Source organism: Salvia splendens, chromosome 6, assembly GCF_004379255.2.
Source record: "Salvia splendens isolate huo1 chromosome 6, SspV2, whole genome shotgun sequence".
Taxonomy (NCBI): domain Eukaryota; kingdom Viridiplantae; phylum Streptophyta; class Magnoliopsida; order Lamiales; family Lamiaceae; genus Salvia; species Salvia splendens.
The window spans coordinates 37,608,821-37,620,666 of NC_056037.1; the positions used below are offsets into that span (position 1 = coordinate 37,608,821).

General features: G+C 38.2%; 3 protein-coding genes across 4 annotated transcripts; 2 read left to right on the forward strand and 1 right to left on the reverse strand.

Moving 5' to 3' along the window:
* Positions 1-906: 906 nt before the first annotated feature.
* LOC121809853 (60S ribosomal protein L13-1-like) lies at positions 907-2,862 on the forward strand. 2 transcript variants are annotated; one of them, XM_042210677.1, is made up of 5 exons: positions 907-951; positions 1,596-1,708; positions 1,852-1,985; positions 2,198-2,356; positions 2,445-2,862. In XM_042210677.1, the coding sequence occupies exons 2-5, from the start codon at positions 1,603-1,605 to the stop codon at positions 2,664-2,666; spliced, it is 621 nt and encodes a 206-aa protein (XP_042066611.1). In that variant the 5' UTR covers positions 907-951; positions 1,596-1,602; the 3' UTR covers positions 2,667-2,862. The 2 variants fall into 2 exon arrangements, with proteins under 2 accessions (XP_042066611.1, XP_042066610.1); XM_042210676.1 differs by having other exon boundaries at positions 924-1,076.
* A 1,436-nt stretch (positions 2,863-4,298) lies between these two features.
* LOC121808097 (aluminum-activated malate transporter 4-like) lies at positions 4,299-8,256 on the forward strand. The gene is made up of 6 exons (XM_042208454.1): positions 4,299-4,849; positions 5,399-5,536; positions 5,828-6,091; positions 6,166-6,302; positions 6,518-6,664; positions 7,379-8,256. Exons 1-6 carry the CDS (start codon positions 4,483-4,485, stop codon positions 8,093-8,095), a joined length of 1,770 nt encoding a protein of 589 aa, XP_042064388.1. The 5' UTR covers positions 4,299-4,482; the 3' UTR covers positions 8,096-8,256.
* Positions 8,257-8,402: 146 nt separating this feature from the next.
* LOC121808098 lies at positions 8,403-11,043 on the reverse strand. The gene is made up of 4 exons (XM_042208456.1): positions 10,580-11,043; positions 10,403-10,456; positions 9,511-9,636; positions 8,403-8,895 (listed from the first exon to the last, which is right to left on the reverse strand). Exons 1-4 carry the CDS (start codon positions 10,955-10,957, stop codon positions 8,710-8,712), a joined length of 744 nt encoding a protein of 247 aa, XP_042064390.1. The 5' UTR covers positions 10,958-11,043; the 3' UTR covers positions 8,403-8,709.
* Positions 11,044-11,846: the final 803 nt, after the last annotated feature.

An 11,846-nucleotide genomic window follows, 5' to 3' on the forward strand; every position in this document is an offset into this window, starting at 1 on the left:
ACAGCTTACAATACAGACTTGCTATTTTGTATTTGATCTCTAGAAAGCGAGAGAGTCTAACCCTATCTATCTGATCTAGGTTCTATTTATACAAAGGACCAAGATCGTGGCATGCAGCACCATTTGCTAGGTAGTGGATGTCGTGGAGATCGTGGCGACCTTGCATGGGTCCACTATCCTGCATGAGTTAATGACTGCTTGACACCACTAAATAGATCGTGGGTGTAACGGAAGTCGTGGAGATCCTGCATGAGTCCATTATCTCCTAGTTCGGTCGAATACTGAGACCGAACTGCCGAATTATTGCCGAGCAGCTTTTGCCGATCTGAGAGTAGAGCTTGATGCCGACCTGAGAGCAGAGTTTGATTGGTTGGCTTTTACCGAGCTGTAGGCTGGAGCCGAACTCTTTGGTTGTGCCGAACTGAACTCTTTAGTCATGCCGGACTGATACTCTGTAGTCATGCCGAACTGATACTCTTTCTTGGGCTTTAGGCTGATGGGCTTTACTGCTGTTGGGCTTGTTTAGTACGTACTCCATCATCTGCCAAGCTCACCCGAATTTCCCTGGCCATGCATGATGCTCACCCGGCGCGTGACTCATTAAAAACTCCTCTTTGTCCTAGCTCCATTTTTACGTCGATTCTCAGTCTACAAAAAGGTGGAATACACGTTTATGAATCTAAAACACTAATTTCCTATCGCAAACCCGAATATTCACCCCTACGTTTTACCCAAAAAAAAGTGAACCGAAAACTAGAATATATGCTCTTGTGACTGTTAATCGGCCCAAATAAAAAATATCAATTAAGTCCATTACTTAAATATCACTGGGCCTTCTCAAAAGCCCACCAATTCGGCCCAATAGTTTACGAGGTAGGGTTTGTTTTGATGTATCCACATTATATTATAACCGCAGTCGCCATTAGTGCCCCTCTCCTTCCCCTCGCCGCTGTAAGTCCAATTTGTCATCTCGATCTGTTGCATTTATTTGTCGCACAAGTTTCCGCTAAATCTAATGGGACGAAATGCACAAGTCCAATTGGTTTGAGGGTTTTTAGCTCATTTGATCTGTTGCGGTAACACTAAGATTTTGAATTGGTCATGTTATTTTTGGTGTGTGTGTGTGTGTATGCCATTTCATGTCTCTGAAGATGATTTTGTGATAAGGTTACCGAAATCTGGATTTCATAACTTTGCGCCAATATTTTTTTTAATGTTATTCTTTTTAATTTCTAAATCCTGAAACCATTATATGCATAATGAGGTCTACTGGGCAGTTCTTTGATTTACTTAGCTGAAGATTACTCTTTGCTCAGAATGTTTTTAATTTGGGTTTTGATGGTTTTGTTTAATTAGTCATTACTACATGCTTACGTTTGCTGGATTAATTCTATAGTATGTGTAGGTAGATATTGATTTATCATTGAAATCATTAGGCTAATTAAGGATGGGGAAGTTGTAATTTTTAGACTTGAGAGTAGAATTTATTTTAATCATATGATTCTCTTTAATCTTATTGTTTTAGTATGGACTATGGAGTACTAGTTTTAGATTAGTCGGTGGTTTTAATCGAAGTATTTTCTTGTTTGCTTTAGGTAAATCATGAAGCATAACAATGTCATCCCAAATGGGCACTTCAAGAAGCACTGGCAAAACTATGTAAAAACATGGTTTAACCAGCCTGCCCGGAAGGCCAGGAGAAGGACCGGTAATCATTTTGTCTTCTCGTGTGTACATTCTTTTTTATTAGACTGGTTTGACAAATCTGTGCATATCATCATTTTTTCAACTGCTCCATTTTACCATCTTGTATCATACACTTGACTCTTGCCTTATATGTTTCGTTTTCAGCACGACAAGAGAAAGCTGTTAAGATCTTCCCCAGACCCACCGCTGGACCACTTCGTCCTGTTGTCCGTGGGCAGACACTGAAGTACAACATGAAAGTCAGAGCTGGTAGAGGATTCTCTCTTGAGGAGCTTAAGGTGAATTACCTTATCTTGATTCTCTATCTAATTGACCCCATTGATAATATGATCTACATATATTCTTATCAGATCAGGATTTAAGTGTATTTGCTTTAATAATTTACTGTGATGTTTCTGATTGTATTGTTCTTACATGATCCCTGATTTCATTTGTAGCAATGAGTTTGTCTTAGTTTTCTAAATTTGCTATTGCTATATTTATCAACCAGGCTGCTGGCATCCCTAAGAAACTTGCCCCAACCATCGGCATCTCTGTGGATCACCGCCGTAGAAACAGTTCATTGGAGGGCTTCCAAACTAATGTCCAGAGACTGAAGACCTTTAAGGCCAAGCTCGTTGTCTTCCCAAGACGTGTTCGCAAATTCAAGGTAAAATTAGCCCTTGAATGGTTGAATGAATGAGCCTTTTGTCCCTAGCATTTGCATTCCATCTCAATTGCACAATTTCCTCTTTCAGGCGGGTGACTCTACTCCTGAGGAGCTGGCTACAGCCACACAAGTTTCCGGAGCTTACCTGCCTATTGTTAGTGAGAAGCCGGCTATGGATCTTGTTAAGGTCACGGAAGAGATGAAATTGTTCAGGGCATATGACAAGCTGCGTCTCGAAAGGACTAATGCCCGCCATGTCGGTGTTAGGGCCAAGAGGGCGGCCGAGGCCGAGAAGGAAGAGAAGAAGTAAATCACACATTAGAGTGAGTGTTACCAGGCAAACAAATTGTTGGATTTGCATCTTTGAAATTTTTCTGCATTTTGACACTATCAAGCTTTACTTTTTGGCACAACGTGTAGCCATGTCTCTGTTTTCTGACTATTTTAGAATATGTAGTTATTATTACAATTATAATTATTAATATTATTATCATAATATTATTTTATGTGGTTGTCATGTTTATGATTTGTCTATGATTAGAACAAATGTAGCCAACTAATTACTATTGCAGGCTTAATTTGATAATTTTCCTGTCTATATTAGACGTGCCTTGTTGAAACTTATAAATAATTTGGTAAAGGCTGTCACCTTTTAATTAGCTTTAGGCTTTAGCTGTGACTTTCAATTAAAAAATATTTCCGAATATTGGCTGTTTTTTGATTTTGTCAAGTTGCGTGACGTCTTTAATTAACAGTTTCTAATTCAGTGAGATCTTTCCTCACTTGATTATTCAAAAACTTGGGTTAATGATATAAAATCTCAATGAATTGCTGTCATGTTTTTGACCAACTTAATCTGTATGATGTCTTTTTCCAACATATCTATTTGATGGACATAGATAGTAAATGTATTGGATATGTGAAAGATATCGTTATACTATATTATTTAATTTTCAAAAGTTCATAAAATCATTTTTATATTATATCAAATATTTAATGTGTTCATATTGCCACTAAACTATTAAAATGTACAAATACCATTTAGATATATATTCAAAATTTTAGGAGTAATATTTTATGAATAATATTTCAAAGAAATAAATACAACACGAATCAAATAATTTAGAAAAGTTAAGCTTGTGATTTAACATTCCGTTTTCAACTGACTAAATTTTAATCAAATATTACTCTGTATAATTTAATTATATCTTCATTTAATCTATTTTAATTATATATCCCGAGACATATATTTCAGTTGACTCCCTTCCCTTTTTTTGAATTTCCTTCCACCTAAAACAAAAGAACCACTTCTTGAGGAAATTTAATTTGTAGTATGCGATGTAACAAAAACCAAATATGTAAAAATAGAATATTTTTTAAATATCTCATCTTATCATCAATATAATACTCCTTTCGTCTCATGTTATTCGCACTTTTCATTTTAGACCGTAAATATAATACTCCTTTCGTCTCATGTTATTCGCACTTTTCATTTTAGACCGTAAATTTAGGATTGATTTTTTAGTATAATGAAATTAGAATTTTAAGTGTAATGAGACATCACTTAATAAAAGAGCTATTAACTTAATCTAACATGGAGAATTAATTAAATACATTAATTCTAACTTAAACTATAAATAATGTAAGTAGTTTATGATGAGCCGAAAAGTAATTGTGTAAGTAACATGAGACGAATGAAGTAATATTTTAACTCGTTTACAAAGATCGACCCCATTTCATGTATTTGGTAACAGGATCGACCACTTTTCAAGTTTTCCTAATCCTCTCTCAACTCTTTTTTCTTTCATCTATTCAAAATTTCAATCTCTTTAGTTTTTCAATTTTATTAAAAAGGAAAACGCAAAATAATAGTAGACCAAGTACAATCCAGCTAGATATTTAAGTTGACTCCCAATCCTTCCTGGTGTGAATATCATTGATTCCTTTTATTATTACCCAAACACAAAAGCATCATTACAACATTCATCTTCTCAAGCAAAAAAGTAAATATTCACAGCCATTTCCCAACATCAAGATCCTCACAATCCCAATTAAAAAATCCACCACCCAAAAAGCTCAATAATAAAAAGGGGCACACCAAAATCCCACTTCTCCCAGCCAAAAACATGGCGAATTTCGGGTCTCTGCGGCAGAGCTTCGTGGAGAGAGGGAAAGAGCGGCTGCTGTCGCGGAAGTACTACTCGGAGGTGGAATCGGAGGGGTACTACGTGCGGCACGAGGGCTGCTTCCACTGGCTGTTCCGAGTGATGGGAGAGAGCCTGTGGCGGTGGTGGAAGAGGCTCCGGGAGATTGCGGTGAGCGCCTATGAGATGGGGAGATCGGATCCCAGGAAGGCCATGTTTGCTGCTAAGATGGGCTGCGCTTTGTCTCTGGTTTCGCTGCTCATCTTTTTCAAGGAGCCCTCCACTTATATCACCAAGCATTCCATTTGGGCCATTCTCACTGTTGTGGTTGTCTTTGAGTTCAGCATAGGTCAGATTCTTCATTTCTTTTTCATTTGTGTTGGATCTCTTTCCTAATTGGTATTGTTTTGTGTGTTAATGGAGATGAATAAAGTAGGAGAGAGAATTAATAAGCAAGTTGATCAGTTGGGATTGGTGTTGTGCTTTTGTTTTGGATTTAGGTTTCTTTGTGTACTATTTCTATGGTGATTGATAGAGTAGCCATTCTTACTGTTGTAGTAGTTGTTTGAGAGTTCATCATAGGTAAATCTCAACAATTTTTGATCACTTGTGTTGGGGTGTTGTGATTTTGTTTTGATTTAGGTTTGTTTGTGTTCGATTGCTGTAGTTGTCTTTGAGCTCAAGTGAAATTCTCAATTTGATCACTTGGCTTTGTTTGGATTTGGGTTTCTTTGTGCTTGTTTTCTTTGGTAATTGATAGAGTAATGTGAAGCTTGGGGGGTTGTATTTTTGCACCAGACCTCTGCCAAATTTGAGCAAATTTAAGCTGATTATGTTGATATGTATTGGTTTGTTTAGTTTGGCAATAGTAACGGATTGTGTGATTCTGATTCCGTAGGAGCTACGTTAAGCAAAGGGTTTAATCGAGCGCTGGGGACCTTGTCGGCTGGTGCACTATCTTTAGGGATTGCAGAACTGGCAAAGCTTGCTGGAGAATTTCATGAAGTCGTGGTTGTCATCAGTATTTTTATCGCAGGTCGGTTTCTTGAAACATGGAGTATATATTAGAAATTTTTATGCACAAATATTGTCAATTTGAATCTTCGATGATCAAACTGACTTTGAAAAAGTTAGATCTGATGAAAAGTAGCTGCAAATCTCTGTTTTTCGTGTCTGAAATTGACAATGATTGATGATTTATGCACAAGTATGGTCAGTTTGTGTCTTAAATCAAACTAGTTTTGAGAAAGTTAGATCTAATGAAAAGAAGCTGCAAATCTCTGTTTTTGTGTCCGAAATTGTTGATTTATGCATGTGTGGACCCCAGGGTCCTTGTCTAGTTATCTGAAGCTGCACCCGGCTGTGAAGCAGTACGAATATGGATTCAGGGTGTTCATGCTGACGTTCTGCATCGTGCTGGTGTCTGATTCTTCGGAGTTTCTTCAGACTGCTGTCTCGAGACTGGTGCTGATCGCAGTTGGCGCTGGTGTCTGCTTAGTCATGAATGTCTGCATTTTCCCCATTTGGTCCGGTGAGGATCTGCACAAGCTGGTCGTGAAGAACTTTAAAGGGGTCGCCACGTCTTTGGAAGGTGAAGATCGTCTCTTATGCAGAAGTTATCAGATTTAATTTTGTTTTACGTTGTGTTTGTTTGATTGTTTCCAGGTTGTATCAATATGTACTTGCAATGTGTCGAGTACGAAAGAATACCATCGAAGATCCTGATCTACCAAGCTTCTGATGATCCTCTTTACAAGGGATATCGAACTGCAGTGGAGTCCACGAGCCAAGAGGAGACTCTGGTACGCCTCTTGACCTTGTTAGGAAATAAACACAAACAGAATCTTGATAAACAACGAACCATAATCATATCCACAAAAGAAAACAAGTTGGATTGCTGTGGTCGTGGACCTATGTACTCTCCATAGTCCATAATCAACAATCTTTCCTTTTACTCAATTCTCGGAGCAAGAATGTAGTTGGGGTGAGATGTTGATTGCAACTACCTGCTTTACAGATGAGCTTTGCTGTTTGGGAACCACCTCACGGCCGTTATAGGATGTTGAACTATCCTTGGGGCGAATATGTGAAGGTCAGTGGCGCTCTGAGGCACTGTGCGTTCATGGTGATGGCCATGCACGGGTGTATTCTTTCAGAAATACAGGTATTTTAGTTTGTAAGCCTTGAAATTGTTGTTTGTTTATGTTTTCCAAATTTTTAAGTTCAGTCTTTTGAGGCAAGAAAATGTTACTCTTGATCTTTTTGTTAGTTTTAGAGTGTCTTAGTGGAACCAGTTGTTCCTGCTTCTACCACGCAATTGTGATAGGAATTTACACATTTTCAAAGTGACTCTAATTTTGATCTTGGTAGAACCTTTTAGGAACCTTGCGTGCCATAAGTGAAATTGTTACGGACTCCACCGTCTCACTTAAGTTATGTACGAAAACTGTTGTAAGGTTTATAGACCAAATGAACTCTCTCTCACAAACAAGGGTTGAGTTCTCGTATTTGGTACTATGATGCTTTTATTGAGGCTAAATGACTCGGAGCGGTGACCAACAAGATCGTTTGGGAGCCAACTCAGAGTGGTTGTCTTGGCTGTAAAAAGAAGGCAGCAGTGACCAACACAGCCATGACCAATGAGAGAGGTTGATTGTTACGGACTCCAGTGTCTCACATCAGTTGTGCAGTGATCTTGGTCATCTACATACATATCTTTACATTAAATGTGTTGTCACAAATCCTATAAAAAATGCATTTATTATCCCTAATGTATATGAGTAATTGAGTATATCTAAAGATGTGATGCAAATATAGCAAAAATAGCATTTTGCAGAATGTTACTATTTGTAATCATAATATTTTCTTTTGTTTTCAGGCACCTTCTGAACTAAGGCAGGTTTTCAAGGATGTAATTCAGAGAGTCGGCACCGAAGGAGCCAAGGTTCTCAAAATGCTTAGTGAAAAAGTCGAAAAGATGGAGAAACTAGACACAGAGGACCCTCTTGCAGCTATTCACGACGCTGCGGAGAATCTGCAGATGATGATCGACGAGAAATCGTACCTTTTGGTGAATGCTGAGAGCTGGAAGAGCGACAAACGCCCCGAGAATCTCGACCCGGAAAAGATACGCGAAATGAAAGAGAATGAAAACAAGCCATTCTTGATCAAGTCTCTCAGCTCAATCAACCAACAGTCGACTCAGACACTGCGCAACTACGATGCATTTACTGCAAACCGAAGCATCAACAACTTCTCCCAATCCGAACTGGGTTCCGGAGAGGATGTCCTTAAGCAGCAGACCATGTGGCCTTCGCGCCTCTCTCTGATCGGTGATTCCATCCTCAATGAGCGCGAGGTCCGAACATATGAAAGTGCGAGTGCGTTGTCTCTCGCGAATTTCACCTCTTTGTTGATAGAGTTCGTTGCCAGGCTTCAGAACCTGGTTCACTCGTTCGAGGAACTCAGTGAGAAGGCTAAGTTCAGGGAGCCAGTTGAGATGCCGGAAATGCAAACGAGCACCAGTTTCTGCTCTAGAGTGCTCGGATGCTTGTGCTGCTGCAGAGAGACTAACACAGTCCAAGCAGTTGTATGATGATCAGGTGATATGGTTTTATTTCATTAACCAGAAACATTCAGATCATCACTAAATCAATTTTGTGAATTATGGACATAAAAGTTATAACAAAATGTAATTTTTCACCCTTTTTTCAGAAACTTTTTATTGAATCAAGCAATGAGAATGGTATCAGATCATCACTATGTTTTTCATTATACATGCACAGTGAAATAATAGTCACAGTTTGCAAGCGGGCATACCTTCAACGCTCGCTAATATAGTAATATATCAGTGTACGAAACATAGGGTACGATAGGCATGATAAATAACGAAGAAGCTGACGGATCAAGAAATAAAATAAAATAAAATAAAATAGATAAATACTCCTCCTATGAATAAAAGGTCATTCTTCGAAAAGGTCACACCAAAAATGGTGGAACTAAACTTATTTATGAACATTGCAAAAGTAGGAAACAAAGCTCTATTTATAAGACTATAAAATACTCCAACTTGAATAAAGATTAGGGTATGGGGAATGATTGTCACAAACTGTTAATAAAAGGAAATCATGTGTTCTCCTATGTTTCTATGAGAGAACAAATTCAAGAATATCCACATGAAGGGTGCTAGGCTAAACTCACAGCCTTGGCTCATTTCTCTTCGAATTCAACATCGATGATATCTGGTTGAGACTTTGATTTTGACGAGGAAGGGCCCTTACCGCCTCTTGAGAAGAAGTCGCCTTGTGGTTGCCAGACAATATTTCCACAGCTAGCACATCGTACAGTTTGGCTTTTGTATCCGACAAATTGCTTCTTACAAGCTGGGCACTCGCCCTGCCACAGAACAGACCAAGTGAAAAATTCATCGAAGGAAATAGTACAAAAAAAGTTTCAAAAAATTTTCTAAAGATTACAAAGGGAGATCACAAACCATAAGAGCGGAAGGCATTGCAAAACTTTCTATCACTAAATTAACTCACAAACTAGTAACAGATTTATGATCTAAAAAGAGAAGTAAACTTAGATGACTTGTAAACAAGAAGAAATTATCTAAACAATAGAGACTTCAACAATACAAGAATCTTGCATCTTTTTTTTGTACCATAGCTGCTATGTTCTATCTAGTGTTTGCCCGTAGCTCCAATCAGCTATTTAGGAAGTCCCATAAATTCATTTACATGTACAATGTTTCTGTACTCAAATATTAAAGACGGCATAATACAATACATTGAATTATGATTGAGGAACACAAAATGCGGAATCCCAATCAACTAGGGTTGTCCAAGAAGGAAATAACAGTAACGCAGCTAACCTACCAAATTAAGATGAAGAAACATCTTATGAATGTGGAATATAAGTCATTCAAGGGTTTCCATGGATGAAAATAGCAGAGCTAATCTTTAAAATAAGGAAGTAAGGAACAAGGAAGTTAATGAACAAAAGGTTTACCTTGATGACTAGATTATTTGCCACCGCCCCAATTAAGAGAGGACCAGCAAAAGGAAGCACCCATGTAGCAAAAATCAGAATTCGGAATAGCCATCCCGACAAGGCAAACCATAGAAAGAAAAGTGTCTGCAAGGAGAAATTTTCACCAATCACAAATCAGAATGCATGTGTACAGTGTACACCAGCAAAGGACTTTACACATCTAATATCTCTCTCCTCTACATCCAGAAAGGCACACACATATTGATTCTAATTAATCCGAACATATCCCTAAAACAAGCGAACATCAGTCATTCAGATCATGTATTTCATAGGAAAAGTTTGCAACTTTTTTTCCAAAACGAAACTAGACTGAGTGAGAAGATCAGTCATTCAGATAATGGAAAAGTTTGCAACTTTTTTTTCCAAAACGAAACTCGACTAAGTGAGAAGATCAGTCATTCAGATCATGTATTTTAACAGGAAAAGTTTGCAACTTTTTTATAAGAAACTCAACTAAGTGAGAAGATCAGTCATTCAGATCATGTATTTTACTAGGAAAAGTTTGTAACATTTTTTTTTCTAAACGGCACTCGACTAAGTGAGAAGCAATGCGGTTTAAAAGCTACAAGTAACAAGACTGCTGTATATACTACATAACATTAGACTGAGTAACAAACATGAGATTAAAACAATACTGGCTTTATTCATATGAGAAACTCCACCATCCTCAACATCATCCAACTTCATCAAACTACCCAAGTTGCAAGCATATATGAACTTCCTTAACTTCAAAATCAATATAAACTAAGCACTATATTTCATCTTTATTGTTCTACACAGTCTGAATTCCAACTTTTAGGAACTTGAAATACATACATATACATAAACTAACAATGTTAAAGATGCTTACAGCAAAACTTCTCCCCAATGGAGTATCGAGAAAATCATTGAGCTCCTTCCTGTACTGCAAAAAATGAACAGAAAACCAATATTACCGATTATAACCTAATCTCATCGCAGAACCCCAAATTCACCGAGGCACAATAAATTGCATCATATAAACAAACACTTGCAATACATCACATACCCTCGGCAAATTTCTCCTAAAATCCAGCGAAAACGTCCGCCACCGCTGAGTGATTTCAAATTCACGATCAAGCTCGCGCGCTCGGTCGGCGGCGGACTCCGCCACGGCGGATGCACGCCTGGAGACGTCGTATCTCCGGTCTATCCGCTCCGCCGTCTTCCGCGTCTCGTACACGAACAGCTCGAAGCCGTCGTTGGCGCTCCTCCAGGCGTCGCGCCACAGCTCGCCGGACTTCACGCGCCTGGCGAATCCGTCGAAGTCGCTGCGCCTGAAGGCGCGTATGCTCACGCGGTGGCGGATTGGATTGTTAGGTCGGTGGAGTGGGCGATTTTGGGGCTTCGCAGCCAGTGGAGGTTGCCACGGCAGGCTCGACGCCATGAATAAGCTAAGAATTAAGATTGTGAGCTAAGTTTTTTTCGGGTTTTTCATTTTCCCCTTCTTTTTCTAGAAGGTTTTCGAATGTTGCGTTTTTGCCCCTTACCTTTGTAATATTAATTTTAGGCCGGATTCTTACCTCTATATATTCTAGCATTGGAGAATTTTGACAGTTTAAATGTTATAATTGTCATGATTCAATTATTTTGAGAATTTAATAAAAGTTGCATCTATATTTTCTAAAGAATCTAGATCATGAGGATTGACAGTTGTGGCCTTATATATCGCCCGCATTCGCAACCAATTTTATATGTGTCGATATATTGAGAAGAACATAAAATATACGTCTAAATTCAGTATCATTATCCTCTAATGATCACATTAATGAATTCAAGTATCATTGTCCTCTAATGATCACATCCGAATTCAAGTCCATGGAATTTAAGTACCATGGAATTCCAACGGTCAAGGTACTCATGCAAAGATATTTTGAAGATGAAGAAAACAATGATCTTAGATGTGCATTTGAACATCATATAGATAGATAGATAACTGTTTGAATCAGATCTGACTATGACCCTCAATGACATTGTATTATATTAATTTTAAAAACCAGGATTCACATGACTATGCCAACGAAAGTTTACAACAACACTTGAATCGCCTCTTGTTTAAATTGGAGCAAGAGGTAACCGTGTGCCAAAATGCAGTTTCATTGTCATAAATATTGCAGTTTATTTAATAATCTACCTTGGATTAACTTAGGCGAGCTTGGACTCAGGTCATGAGTTACGGAGGCTGAAGGCAATGTTCAAAGCGTGGAAGAAGGACATACATTATAGTACTAATGATGCAAGTCTTGCTATTTACTAACACTACTTCAACTATTTTT

Coding starts and splice junctions, on each gene's coding strand:
- LOC121809853 (XM_042210677.1), top strand. CDS start 1,603: ATGAAGCATAACAATGTCATCCCAAATGGGCACTTCAAGAAGCACTGG. Junction 1,709..1,851: donor GAAGGCCAGGAGAAGGACCG/GTAATCATTTTG, acceptor TTTCGTTTTCAG/CACGACAAGAGAAAGCTGTT. Junction 1,986..2,197: donor TCTCTCTTGAGGAGCTTAAG/GTGAATTACCTT, acceptor TTTATCAACCAG/GCTGCTGGCATCCCTAAGAA.
- LOC121808097 (XM_042208454.1), top strand. CDS start 4,483: ATGGCGAATTTCGGGTCTCTGCGGCAGAGCTTCGTGGAGAGAGGGAAA. Junction 4,850..5,398: donor TGTCTTTGAGTTCAGCATAG/GTCAGATTCTTC, acceptor CTGATTCCGTAG/GAGCTACGTTAAGCAAAGGG. Junction 5,537..5,827: donor CATCAGTATTTTTATCGCAG/GTCGGTTTCTTG, acceptor TGTGGACCCCAG/GGTCCTTGTCTAGTTATCTG.
- LOC121808098 (XM_042208456.1), bottom strand. CDS start 10,957: ATGGCGTCGAGCCTGCCGTGGCAACCTCCACTGGCTGCGAAGCCCCAA. Junction 10,457..10,579: donor TTAGGAGAAATTTGCCGAGG/GTATGTGATGTA, acceptor CATTTTTTGCAG/TACAGGAAGGAGCTCAATGA. Junction 8,896..9,510: donor CAAATAATCTAGTCATCAAG/GTAAACCTTTTG, acceptor GTTCTGTGGCAG/GGCGAGTGCCCAGCTTGTAA.